The 19,880-nt window shown below is 44.6% G+C and overlaps 1 protein-coding gene across 5 annotated transcripts in view; it reads left to right on the forward strand.

Annotated features, from left to right (window-relative positions):
- Positions 1–563: 563 nt before the first annotated feature.
- The window catches only part of nwd2 (NACHT and WD repeat domain containing 2), a 50,924-nt gene continuing 31,607 nt past the window's right edge, over positions 564–19,880 (forward strand). Inside the window, exons 1-3 of one of the 5 annotated variants that reach the window (XM_079579826.1) lie at positions 564–584; positions 3,286–3,460; positions 13,112–13,200. In XM_079579826.1, the coding sequence (XP_079435952.1) occupies positions 3,310–3,460; positions 13,112–13,200 (240 nt within the window). In that variant the 5' untranslated portion in view covers positions 564–584; positions 3,286–3,309. Of the gene's footprint in view, positions 585–1,413; positions 1,591–2,141; positions 2,688–3,285; positions 3,461–13,111; positions 13,201–19,880 lie in introns of those variants that run through there. The other 4 variants (XM_079579825.1, XM_079579824.1, XM_079579823.1 and 1 more) reach the window with 4 other exon arrangements.

Here is a 19,880-nt window from a genome sequence, read left to right on the forward strand (position 1 = left end):
GTATGGATTCGATTTGGCGAACCTGGACTGGAAAATTTCCTGTTGTATGTTCACGTTGAAAACCTAAATTGAAGCTGGCCGAGGACAGTGATAAAAGAGTTTCTTTTCTTGGTTCTCATGACAAAAGCTTGCCAGATCCTATGGTTAACTTGGAAAACTCTCTCCTACGTCAATCCCAGCGGCTGTCTGTCCAAAAAAATCAAGTCAAAATGAGTGCCGCCTCATGCAGTCGAAGCTCAGCGACTCTGGATGTTCTCTCACATGACGAATGGCCTTCGACTTACGTCTTTGCTTGAGTACAGTGATCAGGTTTTGTCAGCATCCCCTCACTCTGTACACTCAAGTGTGCATTAATCCATCCGGGGGAGACTTGCGATTAACTGACGGGGGATTAGAGAGGAGGAGCAATCAAATAAAGAAAGGTCAGAGTCTGCCGGGACCAACCTGTTTCCCCCTGTGCCTGTGCAGAGTTTAGATTGGGTTGTGGTGTGTGCCCTGAACCCCCTGTTGGCTGCCTTAAATGGGACGATCTGAGGAGGCAGAGACCTAGAGCCGCCTTCAAGAAGAAGAAGAGAAGAGCCACAGTAAGTGAATCCTAAAAATCTTTCATGAACAGTATAGCAGCTGTGGTGAAATTGAACCAGATACGTTATTTTATAAGTAAATGTAGAAATGAAATGGGGCTGTAATAGTATAGGCCGATTCGTAGAACAGTTGACTAGCCTATGTCACAAAAGGATTGATGAGCTCATTCCACTTTTTGATTATGTGTTAAATTAAAGGTCTTATAACTGTTTTGCTGTGGAGCGTTATCCAATTTGTTCTTTCTGTTGTAACAAGCTTAGATTAGTTGGGGGGGAAAAACCTTTGTGCACTACGCATTCCATTATAAAACCTTTACTGATCATTAGGCTATAGTTATTGTTGTTTACATTACCGTGACAGTAGGCTACTGCTCGCTAAAGGCTGTGAAACGAACCGGCAAACTCATCGAAGTGAAGAAACTGGATAAAGGAAATCTAAAAGCAAAGGAATGAGTTTGGACCACAATGAACAATTTACAAATACTCGCGCCATTTAGTTGTTTGTAAATAAACCACGCTGTGCCGGCCTAAACTTCCAAGTCATGCACGTTTAACTGAAGAAGAAAACATTTTACAGTGTGTCAGCAAATTGTCCCGCCCTTTTTCCCCCGGCCATAACTTCACGGATGTGGCTGAACTTATCGTTCTGGACGACAGACACACTCTTCATCACATTCAGGGAAATGCTTGCTCCGGCTGCTCCTAAACACTGAGCGAGTGGACAGAAAGAGAGAGAGAGAGGGGGGGGGGGAATATATAGTTCAGCGTTTCCCCCCTCCCAAGAACAGCACAGTAATCAATTCCGTTTAGTACAAATCCAATGCACTTAAACTTCCTGTACGAATAACCAGGGGCTGCAGCGCCAAGCTACGGTTATCGATAAAGCAATTAATTCTAAGCCCTCCTCCTCCTCCTTCTGCTTCTTCTTCGCTTTCCTCCTTTCGCTTCTGGATACTGCTGCCCCGGGCTGTTACCTAACCCGTGCCAAAGGACGCACGCCGGTATTGTAAGTGGAAAAGCGCAAAATAGCAAAAAGATATAGCTCGTGTTTTTGTTTTTGTTTTATGACATGAATGCACGCCGAAAGAAAAGCAGTTAATGTTGATAGAAATTGATTCCAGTTTCATTGATTTTGCTTCACGCTACTGATTCAGCCACTCATGTCGCTGATTTGACGTTACGCGTCATTTTTATAGTCTTGGCCCGCAGCATGCGAGTGTGCGTAACGCGCTCGCACAGAGGGATAAATGGTCCGTGGAGCATCCTTGTGGTCCTGCTTGACCTCCGTGAAGCAAGAGCAAGTGATCCAGCGCACGAGGAGAGGACTTGCCGTGCATTTCAAAGTTAAAGCGCTGTTTCAAACCAATCGGGACGAGTGAGTGTATTCGCTTTTGATACGACGTCACCGGTGTCTAGTTTGTGCCGATCCTAAATTAACCACGCGCTTTGACGCCTCGCATCTCAGCGTTCGCTCGCTGGGAGAAAGCGTTACGTGCTGTTGGGTGTTTTATTTTGAAAGCGCGGGCCGGTGACGCTGTCGGGAATGTGTCTGGCCTCACGCTCTCCTCCGCTCAGAGCTCAGTCCGCTCGTAGAGAGAGCAAGATGCCGAAAGGAGCGCTCCGACACACGGCGCCCGTTTCCCCGTCCCCCGGCGCCGTCTCTCTGCCGCGGCGACTCTGATGGGCGTTTTTACTCTCCTTTCACTGTCCACGACGCTTGGATATTTTCGGAAGACGCGAAATGAAGCGCATGAATGTGAGCAACAAGAAGTGTCCCTGTTGTTGTGCCCGTCTCCAACATCAGTAGCCAAGTCCTCTTCTGTGGATGCGTTGGTCCTTAAGTGTCTCTGTTCGAAGGATTCCATGTAGTAACTGAGTGGTGGACTGCCCCAACTTTTTCCCTGTTTTTGTTTTTTGTTTTGTTTTGGAGGTTTTCCCGTCTTTTGAAACAAAGCTTTCCCGATAGAACAACTCCGGGAAAACAAAGCGACTTGACTTGATCTGCACCCGGCGGAATAACCTCTCTTAGCGGTTATTCGCATTCACAAGCATCTTCTCCGGGGTGGGAACACGACTGATGCTTGCCTTGCCCGTCTCTTCCCAGTAGTGTATCGTCTCGTTCTGTTGTTGTGTGTTCCTTCAGTGGCATGAATGATCATGAATGCATCCAAGGACATGCTCACAAATTACGCATGCACCATGACGGTAGTAGGCTGTGCGTAATATCTTGTTATTTTATCCGCGTATTTCTCGAGCGCGCACAGATTCACGTGTGACCCAACCACAGTGGAAATGTGTCAGATCCATCTTTTAATTAGTGGGTTCAGTGTGTGTGTGTGTGTGTGTGTGTGTGTGTGTGTGTGTGCGTGTGACGCGGATGTTGGAACAATGGTGCGCTGCATCTTGAACATTTATAGTATTTTCAGATTTGAGTCTGAAAGTGTAAAGCCATGCAAATACAAACATAACTACAATCAATATATGTGTGTGTTGAAACAGAACAATTAGGTCTAAGATAATATCTGTTCAAAAGCCATTCGTCAAATATAGGAGCAGTTAACTAATGTCCACGTGCGCGTATGTATGAATCCGTGGAAAAAAGCTGTGCGTAAAAACTGTCCACGCGCCCCGATTTGCGCTAATTTGTGCCTTTTCTGTGGCTGTGTGTATGTGCGTGTGTGTGTTGTGTACGTGTGTGTAGCCACGCTGGAAGTCGCCCCCCACCATGTGGCCGTCGGGAGTGGGGAGCAGACAGCAGTGTCCGCGGGAGTCGGCAATGCGCAGAGCGGCGATCAGCGGCAACATCCCCGCGCTGCCGCCGCACCACGTGCCCACCGGCCGCAGCGTCCGCGTGTTCATCTGTGCCAACCCTGACGGTAAGTGCACACAAGTCTCCCTGCGCATCTCTCTCAGCGGGGGGACACTGACTGAGGTGATGCTGTGGTAAATGGTCCCATTGGACGGTGTTGGAGACCACATCTTGGAGTAGTCGTGCTGTTTGGAGTAAAAAAAGGAGAGTGGGTTAAAACAGGCCAAATCCAAGTGTGAGGTTTCTCTGAAAAGTAAAGCAAAAATAGTCCTGATAATCCGAATCAAAGAGGTTATTCCCTTCCATGACAATCACATATAAAAAACTATCCTGATTTATGTGTTCATGTGCAAACCGTTGCGTTCTAAGTCTAATGGCTGTTTTATTTCACAATATAAGAAACAAGAACTGTGATTAACTGACAAAACTCATCAAAACAACAGATTGCTTTCAACCCGGGGTGCGCGGTGCGGAGCGGGAGAGCATTTGGTTCATGAGGGAGACACCCAGTCGCGGCTCTGTATTTGAATATGCCCTCCGGGTGGGGGGTAAAAATAGGCTATGGTGAACTAGAGTAAACACTGCAGGCGGAGCGTGTGGAGTTGGCTACAAAAGGCGAGGACAGAGCAACAGATACACCATAATGGGGGAGGCGACTGTGGTTAAAAAAAACAACAACGTATCAGTTGACCCGAGATGATTGCGCTGTAATACCCTGCAGTTTAGAATTTGAAAAGTCTCGGACGGTTTTTTGCCACCTGTTGCTAACTCAGCAATTTAGGCAAATGGAATTAGGCATATGCATGGGTTGTAAAGCGATTTGGGCTTTTGTTGAGTTCTTTTCGCACTGTTGGTACAAATTGAAGTGCACCCATCTCAGCTTGAGCTACACAATAGTGGTTTAATAGTAGTCTAATAACCCCTTTTAGATTGTCAGCGTACTTGCAGCCTAAATACTTCACTAGAGCAGAGTAAAAGTTGGCACATCTACACTTTGTTTAGTGCCTGTGAATGAATGAATGAGTGATTTACTGCCCCAATGACCGTGTGTGAGTGACCGGTTGGCTTTCACTAGAGGGCATTGTTCACGCACTTTATTAATGTTGCTCACCTTTGCTGCATCGTGGAGTCAGACGATCGATACTGTGGGTCCAACACATGCAGTTCAAATGAAGGCAGGGTCAATTCCTGTTAGGATAACCTTTCTGTGTATGGCCATTTTGTTCCAGATGAAGTGGAGAGGGAATGGTAACCTAAGAGGCCTAAAATCGATTGATATGGATTAACACTGTTCATACACTGGTAAAATATGAAAGCCCATGTATTTTGGAAACTGCTTGTACAGATGCTGAGACATTACGTAGGGGTTGGCGAGTTGTCCGTATTTGCTTTCATAAAATTGGTGAGGAAATTGCTGGATCCAAAAGTGAAATAATTAAGAAAATGAAAACTGTCACATAATGGTGTAATTATAGATTGCCAGCGATGGTGCCTTTTACTGCAATCTTGATAATTCCACACAATTAAAACTGGGGCTGCACAATATATTGGAAAAAATATCGTATCCCGATATTAGGTGATGCAATATCCGTCGACTCAACAATTTATTGATCTTATAAATGTGGAACTTGCTAACTTAGTACAATGTTGGTCTTGTTTTGGTCCAATTTTGGTCTTGTTTTGGTCCTGATGTAGTGTTTTTTAAAGAGACTAGATGCAAGTTGGTCATGTTATACTCACTACTGCCACCTCAGGTCTTGCGCGTAACTGCATGACGGCACTTCGGACCCAAAGTAACATCTTTTTGAGTGACAGTGCAGGATTTTAGAGGCAGTTGTGGTGAACAGGTCTGGGCTCATTCTACACATTAGGACATGGCTGGAACATGTTGGGGGAGGAAAACACTTTTAGTTTTAACATTAAACTCTGTATAGTCCCTTTAAGGCTTGTTGTGACACAACTTGCTGCAAAACTAGTATCTTACGATTTGCGTTTAATTGAGAATGCAACATATCGCGCTGAAATGGTTTAGTGTCGTTCTCGCGATATTGCACAACCGTAGCAGATATCGCAAGTTACTTCAATATCGGTCAGCCCCAATTAAATCCTCAAAAAGCAACATTTTTACAGAGCTATAGCATTATGGTTCCAAGCTTAAAATAACAGGCCACAGTTTTTCCATACTCAGGTATGTTCTTACCTGAGCTTAGACGAGTTGATACGTACCTGTCTGGTCTTTGTGCCCTTGGAAGAGCGTGGTAGCTTCCAACTTCACCCCGTTTGGAGCCATAGGAATGTACTGGGAGAGGCTAAATGCTAACAACATCTTTGGTCGTTTTGCGTGACTGAGGGCACGCACAAAGACCAGACAGGTACGTACCAACTTGTCTAAGCTCAGATAAGAACATATCTCAGTGTGTAAAAACGGTGACCTGTTCCTTTAAATAAAGGTGTAGGGCACGGTTTAAACCTCTCTTACAGTAGATACACCCTGTTGAATGTTTGAATGCGCTGGCCTCCGATATGTGGCCCCCCCATGCTGTGGGGTTTGGACACCCCTGGGCTAGAGGATACATGCAGGAGGGCTGGATTTGGTCCCTCATTCACTCAGAGACACATAGCATACTAAACATGGACTTAATGATCAGCTAAAAAAAAAAAAAAGAACGAAAAAAAAATCAATTTGCAAGGGTCTCCATGGAGACAAGCTCGTGATACCCACCCCCAGCGAAGTCACAAGTCAGGTCTGAGGAGAGGTGAGCCCGCTCCCTGTAAAAAACACTTTTATTTTTTTTTAACACATATTTTCCACCGATTAAAAATCCCCGTAAGAAAATAAACGCATGTATTTTCATTTAAAATGTTGGAACTCTAGTACACCCATATAAATATATAACTCCATTAATTTTCTGTACACACGCCTCAGGGGTGTGCGGCTTGGTGCACCCTCTATAGGTGGCTATTTGTATGCACGCTATCACTTAAGCTGTTTAAACTTGATCAAGCCACGGAGCCGCGGGGGATGCAGCGCGTGAAATTGTCTCCATCAAGGCGGCAATATGTCACCACTATAGAGAGAGCTAATTCCATTACATGTTACCCTGTCATTATTACACATAGCGTCCCTTTCGGAGGCGAAGATCAGTCACCAGAGACCTCAAAAAAATCAGCAAACTCACCCAAGTGCAGATTTTTGTTCACAATGTTAAAAATGGTGCCATGGAGAGATGCAAGATGTCCCGGCTTTGTAATAAACAGCGATTATCCACTGACGGACATAATTAACCTTTAAAAAGCCAGCAAATGCTTAGGGAATATCACTATCCTGTTTTGCTGAGGAAGAGGTTTAAGGCTCAATAATCACAACTGTAAACAAAGACCAATAAGGTAAAATGCCAAAGTAACAGCCAATGTAATCCGCGCTAAACCTGCTTATGATATCACGTCTGTTGGTGGTTAAAAAGTAAAAGAAAGATCTGCTTCTTGCCCGACATCAAATCTGACGTGAGAAATCCTTTGATAATAAATTTGCGGAGAGCGTCAGTGTCTTGCAGTGACATAAGTGAATAAGAAAGAGCGAGATGCCTGCAGTTTGTTGAGCTTGTTTACTCTCCCGGTTACACTGGTAATTGCGTTTGCGTTTCTCGGCGGCTCAGAGCAAAAAAAAAACGCTTCATTGTGTTTGCTTTTTAAACGTCAGCCGGTTTACAGGTGAGCATGTATTTGGATGGAGTATGATTCCGGTGTGTTTTGACAGGAAGGTTTTTCATATCTGGAGTTGGGGTGGTCTCGGCGTTGTTCCGTTTTGACTGAAGTTTGACGCGGGGGAAAAAAGTTTGGAGCCGCTGGGGTGTGGTGTGACCCGCTGGCCGTGGATTTCCAAGTCTAATGGCTGTTTCGTGCTCTTTTGTATTGAGCTAATCATTCATTCTTTTGACAAATCCGCCCTCGGGCCCTTCTTTAATTGGACCTTGAAATCCACCCTTTGTGTAGAAATGTATGAAATTAATGAAAAATGTAGTGACTCTCGGAGGCAACAGCTGGCGGCACAGATGTTCAGGGTGAACTGTTGACATTGTGCATTTTTATACGGGAAGCTTCTGTTTTCATTGCGGCTTCCCCTTATGTTGAATAATCAGCAAAGTTTAAAGAAGATATATCACGCAAAAATGATTTTTTTTGTATTAGCTGATGTAATATCCATATCGCAAGAAGCCACAATGATCCGTTGGTTGTTTCTTCCTTTACTGCATGAGTGCTATATTTTTCCTGGATCTTTTTTTTTTGTTGGGCTTGATTTCATGTTAATAGTGTGCGTGGCAGTGTTCAGAGTGATCCGTGGGAGTGCTAGTCAGAGACCTGTAGGCTCTCCCAGCGCTGAGGAATAACAGGAACATCTGGCCTTTATGGATGGCTGCATTACACAGACTGGCGTCGCCTTCAGCTCCTTCCAGGTCATTCCATATTGATTTGCTCGCTCACTGCAGTGTGGCTTCGCAACAGCATACGCACAGAAGCCACAAAGTTAATATCTCAAGATGCTGAAAAATACATCAGCAACATCTATTTATTAATAAAACAGAGCCTTGTTGACCAGGTTTCTTGGAGGTTTCTCTGTGTTTACGCACCCATGGTTCTTGGGGACAGTCCCTGAAACCTGCCAGCCCCTCTTCAGTCACGGATCGCCTGTGCTTGTGTGTCGATCTGAACATCAGTGGCAGGACAGGGGCTCGGTGACGTCGGAGCAGAGCTGCCAGTGTGTGCGCTGTCCTGTCAGCAAAACAAAACTTTTCTGAAGGCATTCAGATGGCACTTTCATCGCGGAAAATTCATTATCGAGCAAGAAATACAGCGTGCAGAGAGGAGCTTTGGGAGGATTCACAGAGTTTTAGTGCTTCTGTTCATGATGTACAAAACAAAGAGGAGCTTCACACATCAAAGATGAAAAGATAGTGAGTCTAACTGGCTTTAGATTGTGCGTTAGGTAACTGCTAAATGCAGTCTTTCACCATACTTGCAGTATATACGTCTCTTACTACATCACCATGTAACTGAAGCCTACCTGGTCTGACTGGAAAGTACTTTCCCGAGAGCAGGAGCTGAAATAGTTTCTCTAAATCCGCCCCAGTACCCCAGTTCTCCCCTGTCCAAAAGTGATCAAAAGGGGTCTGGCACTGAAACAGCACCCAGAACTCCGAAAGGTTCCTGTGGTTTATTTGGTCAGGACAGTACATGTCATTGCATTGTAGCCATGGGTTCATTTCCATTGTCCCCCGTTACTTCTCATCTCACGCCAAACTCTGGTGTCCTCAGCTAAAGTCGGTCCAGCACGAAGCCTTTTAAGCATCAGTCTCTCACACTGTCACTCAGGCCAGTGTGGGTGACTCGCATGTCACAACACTGCTCCGTTTAACGCGACGCTTACTTGCGAGCTCGACGCTTTCCATCTTTTGTAATCAGAGAAGTGTAATCGCGTGCTCCAGCCCTAATCGCGCTGCGAGTGGGAGAGAGGAGAGGCCTGAGGAGAAGGAGGAGGCGGCGAGGAGCTTGATGATTGCGTGCAGTGATTGCCTGTTGATGAGATTCGGGGAAAGACGAAGCGAGAATGGTAAAGTACGCATGGATGAGGGGCCAGCGCACTATAACGAAGTTTACAGTGTTGGGATACATCTGCCGTGGCATAATGATATACTTAGCTACACAGACTTGAGCGTTTTTTTTTTAATGTGGCTACAGAAGTTAATGTGCAGCTGTTTGTATGAAGGAAATTGGAATTTGATTACTTCCAAGCAGCGCAGCGAGTTGGTGAAATATGCATAAGTTTTAGGCTCATGTAATGTATGCCTCTCAACACTTACGTGACAAATAAAATGTCATGTTTGAGACTTTTACCGAGGTTTACAATTGCAGCTTTTGTGTTTTCAAATGTGAATTGCTGCAGACGCACTGGGACCCTGTACCTGATTCTTCCTGTTCTAAAACAGCGCCATAAGGAGGAATCCACGGCTCCAATAGTGCATACCCAGCAAGCTCTGTCAAGCTGTTCTGCGCGTCACTATTTTTTGTACATGCATGAGTTTATATGCATGTTTTACAAGTTTCAGTATCGTTTCCTGTCACAGCAAGACAAACAAGTCCCGTGTGTACACTTTTTTTCCTCTTTTTTTTAGATGTTTTCTGGCAGACTATTGACATATTTAGCACCCTCAAATGAAGTCAAGTCCAAATCTGGTCCATATGAATGTTTTGACACGGCTATCTGTCTGGCTAGCGTTAGCATATAGCATGAAGCTAGCGTTGGCATTATGGTTAGCGTAGCCGTTGTATACAGATTTGGACAGTTGAATCATACTATCCTTCTCCGTGTCTCTGTATCTTCATTTGGTAGAAAATACATCTATTCAGCATTTGTTTAAGGGATATTTTAGGATTTTTCTACATAGGGCCTCATTCCCTAGTCATCCAGAGTGTTGCTGATTTCTGGAGATTTATTTAAAAACATTTTTTTATTCATGCCGTCCTTATTTGAAGAGTTTAGTGGTGCTAGGCTAGTGTAGGCTAGTGCATGTCTATGGTAACTAGTAGCCTGCATTAAAAACAGTCTGACCCAAGCACAGTGCACCTGAGACAAATCACTTATAACACCAGACTACCCATATAAATGTCTGTGTTGACTAAATAAGTTTTGAAATATAACCATTTTGCATGTAAAAGAACTTATATTTGAGCAGCATCAGCTTCCTGGTTGTAAGCCACGCAGCGGCGGAGTGATCTGCTAGGTTACCGGATCTACAGTAGTTTGTCTACCTGCGGCCGCCATTACTACACATGGAATTCACAAAGGAGCTTTCTACAAATCAGATATGGTTTGGAGGAACACCCGATGATTTTGAAGAGGCTTTTAATGCAGGCTACTAGTTACCATAGACATGCGCTAGCCTAACACTAGCCTAGAAATAGCCTAGCACCACTAAACTCTTCAAATATGCATGAATTATTTTATTTTTTTTAATCTTCAGAAAACACTCTGGATAACTAGGAAATGAGGGCCTATGTCAAAGATCCTGAAATATCCCTTTAAAGTAGTGGTGAAGTAATTCTTGAAAGTGTAGTTTGCCTCTTGTATTTATGGGGCAAAAAAGCCTGGATACGTGGAGACGGTTGTATTTTTTTTTTTTTTCTCAAAATACATTAAACATTAACCAAACATGACAAAAGGCTTTAATACACGAGACCAGATTCGGGCTCGTCCTTCCTAACCCCAGTACAGTCTCTCAGAACCGTCATGCCGTTACTGAACCGCCGGTGCTTCCAGACTGTTGAGGAACACTGCACAGCGATGATCATATTGGACAAGCCTGCTGCCTTGGGCTTTTTCGTTGTGCCCTACTTTTCCGCTTTTGCATCTCCCAGAATTACTATGAGTTTCTCGAACATGCCCTTGCAAACAATGCCCAGTAACCTCTGACGGAGATTGGTGGATGCCGTAGTGACAGCTTGAGAGCAAATTTGGCGTGACGTAATTCTCTGGTCTATGTTTAGTAAGGCTCTGGGCTGTGAGCATACATGTAGATGCCAAGAGCCACCCGAGTGAAATGTCACAGGAAACTCCATGTCTCTAAATGGGTATGCAAATGAAATGAATGCCGCTCGCTGCATCAGTGGAGCTGCATCAGTCTTATCCCATCAGGAGAGCGATGTCTTGGGCTGACAGTGGCCGAATCGAGTAGTTGCTTAGATAGCAATGTACGTGATTAACAACTCATTTGTTGAATTTTACGATCATAGTTTTGCTCGGGCTGTCATGGTCCGTTTTCTCTTCCCCGGTAGTAGTTATATTTTTCAGATAATTCAAATCAGCCCCTCCCACCCCCAACCCTTGCTTGAAGAAAAAAAGTGGAAGGGAAAGTCAACGTGTGGCTGTAGTTAAGCAATAGCGATTGGTTTCACTTCGCGATGGGTGGATTAAGCTCATAGCAAGAGATCGAGAGCTGAGGAAAACATTTCCTGGATACGCAGGACCTCAGGAGGAGCTTATTTTGGGGAACACAAGGAATTTTTTGGAAGTTGCCGTCATGATGTTGAGAATATTCACAAGAGAAGATGCAAAGATTACTCAAAGAGGGGGCTCGAAACACAACTCCAGGTGTGTTTTTGATGAGAAAGCAACTTTGTTACATGGTTAAAAGCTCTAAAAAGTCAATTTAGCTGAAAACTGACCCTGCAAGTTGTGAAAAGTGCATATAAACTCATCCTTGTGAAGACCTTGGAAGTTGGGAATGTATTCAGAAAATTAGGGAAGTTTGTAAACAAAATAAATCAGGTACTGAGCCTTTAAAAGCAGTACTAAGTAACTTGTTTACCTTAATAAATCCTATTCGTAGTCCCTATGGGGGTAATATACGTGTTAATGGGATGATGGGGGGGGTCTTTCATCCCCCCTGATGCCTCTGGCCAGAAAACCACAATTGCAGCTTTCTGGCCTACGGCTTTGAGTCAATACACACTAATGGAATCACAAAGAAGAAGCTAACAGGCTAACGTGCAAAGCTAGCTGCGGGCTAGCACCACTTAAACAATGTTTAAAGCCAAGTTTGAGTGAAAAAAAAAATATCTCTATTGTGTAATTGGATGTACAATATCACTCTACCTTTGTCTTTCTTTCTGTCAGCGTAGTATTTACTCTCATGGACAATTAATGAGTAAAAAAAACTTAACATGCTACGACACCTGCAGTGGCGTTCATAGCCTCTAGGGGCATGAGCTTCTTAGTACTGCTTTAAATATCAATCACACTTTTGTGACATGGGGCCAAAGAGTTTGTCATGTGAGTCAGTGAATAGATCTTTTTAGTTTCCTCATTGCTATTAGAAGAACACCTGCAACAGAGAATGAATGTGTCACTGCCATTATAATGCTTTGGCAGAGGATTACAGACTTTTTTTGTTTTGGTACATTTCCCTGCACCTTTTTTGCCACCACTTTGAAAACCAATCCTGCCGAATTGACCTGAGTGTACCTGATAAATTTCCACCAGTGCGTAAGGACCTTTTAAACCCAAAACCATATAGGCTCTATCATGATAAAACGCAGTGGCTCTCAGACTGTCCAGTGCTAATGCTAAGTGCTCCGAGTGGCCCTGGAGTGCGCACCCGGAGGTCTCATTAGTGCCACACTCTGACAGCTCGGTTCACTGCGCTTTAGACCAATTTTCCTCGAAAAGTCAAGGAGCGGGCCTGTGTCTGTGTCTGAAAAACGACGAGAGCAAGAACTCATCATTGTGTTAGTTGAAAGTGGAATTGTTTTTTTTAAAAAGCAAGCTCATCTGCCGCTGCTGAACAAGAATAACAATTACTCAATATTATTATGTTTTCCGATTGGCACTCGTCTACTAATCCCAGAGTTCGGTCTGCGTTGAAACAGTAAGATAAACTTGAATCACACTATAGTCGAATGTTGGCTGGCGGCGCTAACTCATTTCCTGTTTATAAAAATGTGGAAGAAAAAAAAAGTTTCATTAGAAGAATGCGAGGAGATAGACGGAGGCGAAGAAGTAGCTGGAAGCTGAATATAGGCCAAGTCTGGGTCACTGCACCAAGATGTATCACTCTGGGAATTTACTTTTGTCCTAGTTTGTTCCACAGAGGAGGCGAGAGAAAGGTCGCAGCGGGCTGTTGTGTAACTTATCGGGCATCTTCTCCTTCCTTTGTGGTTTCAGACACGGAGGCGGAGAGGAACGCGCTGAAGGAGCACGTCTACCCCAAACTGAGAGACTTCTGCAGGGAGAACTATGGCATTGAGTTTCAGGTAAATGCTCTTTCGTGTATACATGCATGCAGGGATGGGGATGGGGGGGGGTTGGGATATGACAACACAAGGTTGAATTATGGGAGCCTGTTCATGCGGAGAGGTTGTCCCACTGCGATTTCTGTTTCTTGTAGCCCTATGCTCATATGCACACGCCGTCTTCTTCTGCCTAATCGATCCGCCTTCCAACATGGTCGACCAGTTTAGCCAAAAACAGCGGAGCGTAAACCATCGGAAGGATAGCAGCCACATGGTGCAGTAACCTCTCACGATCAGCACAAAGCAACAAAGAGTCACCACACATTTGCTTTGATGGTTTGTTTGAACTTGCTGTTCCAACATCTCCACTGGTGTCTATCCAAAAGGCGTGTTGAGCATCACCGCCGAGTGAACCGAACTGCTGCGAAAAAAACGCCCTAAGTCTCCTCCAGCACTTTACTGTATATTGGCATGTGCGTTCCCCCCGAGGGACCCCCAGAGTGCCACGCGCCGGTCCGAGAGTCTTTGAGCAGAAAACAGAAGGCGGCGGCTGATAAGGCCCGAGCGAGCGAGTGACCGGCTCAACCGAAAAGCCGAGCTACCCCTTTGTTGCGGGCCAGGGTAGATGCTTTTTTGTTTTGTTTGTTTGTTTGTTTTTTTTCCTGCCTGTGGTGTCCTCTGATGGAGATGATTTGAATTGCTAATCAGTGTACACGGTCAGATTAGTATCAGCGGAGCGTTGTTTGTCGGACAAATCCGGAAAAGCCCCGGGAATCAGCGGGAGATCGCGGATATAGATTATTCCTGGAAATCCGTTTTGAAGGGGAACGGTGACCCCCGAACTGTTGTGTCAACCGTAGCCGGCGGGGCGTCCAAAGCGACGTCTTCCGGGCAGAGAAAGCTCATTAGTGTCTCAAAGCATCTGCAAATGACAAAACAGTGCGTGTGCTGTATGGATTATTACGGTTTATTTCAGTTTGTCGAGATTTTCGTTTCATTCTTCTCTCCAGATATCCCAACTTCGTGTTAATTTTTGGATTTTTCCATATCAGGCAGACACACCCTTCTGCATGTTCCGCACGGGGATTGATTTGAAAGTTGACGGCGGCAGAGGCGGGGCGAAAGCGGCGGCGTAAAACATTCGGGGAGTGGAGGTCGGCCGAGTGGTTTCTTGGCCGCGGTCTCCGTGGCCACGTGTCTGTCTGGTGATTCAGCTGGCGGTGACGAAGCGTGAGCTGAAATGATTATGCAGAAAGCCACGGAGTTTATGCTGTGACTCACTTACGCTCCTTGCTCCCCCTCCTCCTCTTCCTCAAGGCCCCTGCTCATCCTCATCCTCACCCACGCCACGCCGAAGCTCCGCTATCATCTGTTCAGATGGAGATTTGCTCATTTTGTCTCAGAGGTTTGCCCGCTCGGAACGTGTCGGCTTTCCTTTTACTTCGTTTCACGCTTTTAATCAATTTTAACATCCTGGGCAATGTCAAGGTCAAATGATCTTGCAGATTTTTATTTAAATTCCCACAAACGATTGGAAATAGCTTCGAAAAATTGGTTGGTTGTGGCAAGAAGGTCTAATAGGCTTGATGTCAGATGGGCTCATAGTGCAATCTCTACTGTCTTAGTTCTTGAGCATTGTCTGTTGGTAAGAGAAAGCACAATTCTTGGGCATTGATGGCAAAGTATGTATTAGTATTGACCAAAAAAGATCACATTTGATCTTGATGGGAGAGCGTGACCACTGCACAAAGCTTTCCACAGCACATCCCAGACATTCTCTCCATAGGGTTAAGATCTGGACTCTGTGGTGGCCAATCCATGTGTGTAACTGATGTTTCATGCTCCGTGAACCACTCTTTAACAATGTGAGCCGGATGAATCCTGCCATTGTCATCTTGGAATATGCCCAGAAATCCATTGATGGAATAACCTGGTCATTCAGGATGTTCAGATCGTCAGCTCATACTTCATACTATGTAATATCCTCTTCAAACTTGTCCTTATGATCTACTCTAACCCTGTAACATGTCTAGAATGCATAAGATTCGTATTGATTTATCTGTTTCAGTCGGTTGGTTGTTGAGAGTGAGAACCATGAACTGAATCTTGATTTTTACAACATAAATTTCAAGTGCATTACTTCAGAATACTGCTATTAGATTAGAGTCGATGTGGTGGTAATGTGGTAGAAGTAATCGCAGCAGTAGTAAAAACAGCGGCATAAACTCAAGATCGTTCCATCTTCTGTTTTAGCCCACCATTATGTGTGCCGACGTTTCACTTGCATTTTATTTTTAGCTGCGATTTTTAATTCATGTGCCGTTGCCGCCGCCTCCCCGCTCCGTCTCTCGCGCACTGGCACCGGCGCTCTCTGACACACATTACACCGCGCTGAAGCAAACCCCCAGCCAGCCCCTGCCCCTCCCAGCCATGCCCCCCGCCATTGCTTTAATAGGATGGAGAGGGATCGCGGGAGACAGGGCACAAGGGCCCAGCCCAAGGACCCAAAGAGCATCCTCGTTCAGTCAAACAGCAGGCACCAAGAGCCTTTTCTTCTCCGTGTGTCTTGAGTTTTTTATCACAATTATATCCACATGAGGTTTATTTAAGTGCATTCTAAAGCATGTCTCAATGAATTGAAAAGGACATGAGACTTGAGAGGTGTGTTTACCAGCCAGACACGCTGTAGCTCTTTATAAAGACGTGCAGTCTGGTGGGCGCTGTTTTCTCAGTGACTTCTGACAGCCGTGATTGACCAATCAGAAAAACACACAGGACCCGAAGTGTTTCTAAACGCAGACTATAGCGTAGCATTTTGCACTTATGAGGAGCACACTTTGAGATCTTGCAGCCCCCAGACTTAGCGCATTAACAGTATGTGGTAAGTAATGGAGATGTACAACAGCAGTTTCCTCCAACCAGACTCTGCGGCCGGGAAGGGGAGAGGGGTTGTGGGGGAGTGGGAGGTGAACATGTGCTTTTGATTTGGTCGCGTAGTGCAATTACGGCCGAGCGAGTGCCGACCCTTGCCCCGGCGGGACCGGCTGTGGGCGACATCTCTTTCTCTCGAGACAGGAACATGGTTCAGCTCACGATGGGGTCAATAAATAAATGTGAGGCTGCCCCCACAGCACCGCTCTCAGTGCTGCTTGTAATAAACCACGCCTCAGCCGACCACTTCTCTTTCTATAAGCGACACCCTCTAGCAATTGGCGCAGGCACATTCGGAAGATCCATCGAGTTAGAGTTTGCACTGTTCTTGCGCCAGGCACAAGATCTATCCCATAGTCTGTCCAACATGGTAGCTTACAGTGTTCAAAGACATTACATTTCACAAGACATACTGTATCGCACTGAAAATTGTCAACTTCCTCCAAATCAACAGGCAAACAACGAAACTACTTGCTCCAAACATGGAAGTCTTCAGTCTTCCATGTTCCTGCACAACAAATGTACATCTGTGTTTGGAGCGATTGAAAACATAGCGGGCATCGATTGGCTGTGAGCCGGAACAGAACGCAGGAGGGGCGAGCTGGCCAGGCTAGTGTTTACTTACTGAATTGTACACCAAATTGTACTTGAAGGGCTCGGGATGTTTGTGAACCCCAAGAGCAACGACATCTGGAAAGGCCAATACAAACTGGGACTCTCAGTAAAATGCACCGCTAATTGGGTGAGACACAAAATATCAATCACCAACAGAAACAAACCCAGTGTTTCCTTTGGGAACTAATCAACACCAGTCAAGCCAATTATATCAAATTACAGGGAGATGATTTGCTGTCGATAAAAGTGAGTGAAGTGCTTTCTCTACAACACAAACAAACAGTGCTTTATGCCCGTGTCTGGCCGCATAAAGCACTGCAAGTCTCTAAGCTTGAAGCATGCGCCGGGTTTGTTCTTTCAAGTCTCGTCTCCAAACCACACAGAACGACTGCTTTCAAACGTCACCACACGCCCGTGCTGAGTGAACCTCTGCATCTCTCCGCGCTATAGTGTGGGCTAAGGTGTATACTCACCGCTTTCCCTTCATCTGTAACCACCGACGGCTATTACTTAGAAAGCAAAACCCTCCCACACGCGCGCCACTATGGCTAGCCCTCCTGTGTCGGCCATATACTGTGGAAAAGCCATAGCTCGGCACATCAGTCAGCGCTGATCAGTGTCACTAATCTACTTCCTGCTTCCAACGTGGGTGTGGGAGGCGGCGATTGGCCCGCCGCTGACGGGGAAAGGCTATAAAGCGGGGGTTTTCCATAGGTTTGGATTGAGTTTTGCGGAGTTGATCGGGAGAAGCTTGGTAATTAAAAGCTAAGCGGAGACATTAGTCATATCTGCGAGCGTGTTCCGGGTGACGGCGCTGATTAGATTTAGGCTAAGAGGGAGGAAGTCTAACAGAGGACGTAAGACAGAAAGAAGGAATGGATTGAGGACGTAGATGCTAACTATCATTTTGACAATAATATCTGAAATGTGCAGCCAGTGATCCAGTCAGAGGTTCGATCCCAGCGTGTGGAAGACACTTAAAGGCCCTGCACACGCTTTTTTTCCACTTTTCCATTGTCAGTTGTGGTTCATTTGAATTTGCGTAAATTCACGTTTTTTTGCCACATTTGTTGTTGTTTTTTCGTATGTAATGTTACTGTGATCAAGCCATAAAAATGTGACCAAAACATGTAAAAAATGATGAAACTTTGACAATCATAACAAGTAGGAAGAAGCTTAGATTAGTTTTGTAGACCTTAGCTTTCAAATGAGGCATTACAAAAGCATCACAATACAACCTCAACACGTATTGCGATACAATACATTCTAATGCACCATGTATTTTGATTTGTCATTATAACGAACTGCAACGCTTTACCCTGAATGAATTTAAATAACAAAGCACAGGTTGAGTCTCCAAAATTAAATATAAATTAGTGAGACATTAAGTTAAACATTTTTTGATAAGTGCATAATGTCAGAGGTATTTTAAAAGTCTGGCTCTTTTGTTTAAACGGATCAGCATTACAACTGGTATGAAAACACCATATTTTAGACAAAAACATTTAGAATATTATTTATTCTAATAGCCAATGAGACTAATCTTAACATGATGCTAAATGTATGATTGATAATGTAATTTGCTATATGATAAAGTAATTTCACACTTAGCTTATCTTTGTTGCTTCATAATTAGCATTACTCCCTTTGGGGAATGTTTACAGTGCAGAGTTTCAGTCATGTAATCTTACTTACGGTAAATGCCGTTTTGAGTGCATATAATAAATTTTTTGCTGCTGTTCTCTGTTGCTGTTTTGTTCCTTTCGTACTATGTCCTTTTTTATTATTGTGAAATGAAATGCTTTGATTGCATTGAGTTTGGGGGTGGGCTGAAGCTTCTTGCTTCAGCCCACTCCTTTTGAGCTGAATGCTCAAATAAACAGTTCTCTGATACGATGCATATCACAACAAAGGCGTATCGCGATATATTTCAAAACGATACTTTGTCCCAGACGTTGTACTGACTAAAATGAATGCTGTGTACTCTGTGTCAGTGAGTGGTTCCTCGATGTAATGCGTTATGAGTGCCCAGAGGAGGTATAAAAGGAGTTCATTCAGCATTTTTGACCACATTTGTTTGCTGTATGCATAATTATTTGCCACGAGTGCACTGACATCGAGGCTTGGGGGTGGCACAAGGTTGCGATGACAGCGAGGTCTTTTTCGACAATGTGCTCCATATACAGTAGGGTTATATTTCATTTGTGATTTCTCTCAAAAGTACTATTGCTACTTTATGTGTCATTGGTAAATACAGTGTGATTGCTCTTTGAAAAAACTAGGGAGAGGACAGAGTGAAAAAATGTCCACAAAAAAACATCGCCAGAAACCCCCCTGGACTAATTTGGCCTGATTCCTTGTGCTGTTTTTTTTTTTTTTTTTTTTTTTCCATACCAACCCTCCCCTCTGCCTCTCTGTTTGATTGCCTCCCCCATAAACTACAGTAAAGTGGGGGGGTGCGTTTGATTACGTAAGAGCCCGAGCAGCTTGTGCTAAGCTCCTTTCTAATGCCCTTGGAAAGCATTTGCCCATAACAGGTCAAGTGTAGGAGAGGCTATTTCTCTATATTTATTGAATGTTAGAGGAATATTAGGCGCTGGTTTGATGCCCAAGACGCCCGAGTGGAAAGGGCATGAAATCAGGCAGAAAAAAAAAAATCCTCCGAGGCAGAAGACAACGGCAAAAAATAGATACAGTGCCAACATAAAGCGGGAGAATGTAGCTCATTATAAGGAGCTAATCTTTGCCTCTTGTCATTGAAACGTGCGCTTTGTAAGACACGCTAATCATGTATATAAGAATATTTTATTTTCAGAAAACTGCTTGGAGAGTGCTGCCCTCATAGGCACTGTGATTTCGGAAAGATATGGTGTCAGAAGTGGATTTGGGTCAGTTTAGTAGTTCCCACTTCATTGGCTATTTAGTGTTTTAATGAAAAGCCTCAGCACCTGGTTGCACTGCTAGTCGCTGATACATAAAGATTTGTGGTACATTTGGGACCGTCAGGATGGCGTGGAGGACATATTGCTACGTCAGTGCGAATCAGCCAGGACCAGACAACAACGGGACAGTGAGCGGAGATGGTGGCCCGCTGCCAAAACGGGAGAGACACACACGGAGTGGAACAGAAAGCGAGGACGACAATGCCAATGCCA

Source organism: Gobius niger (genome assembly GCF_951799975.1).
Source record: "Gobius niger genome assembly, chromosome: 21".
NCBI lineage: Eukaryota > Metazoa > Chordata > Actinopteri > Gobiiformes > Gobiidae > Gobius > Gobius niger.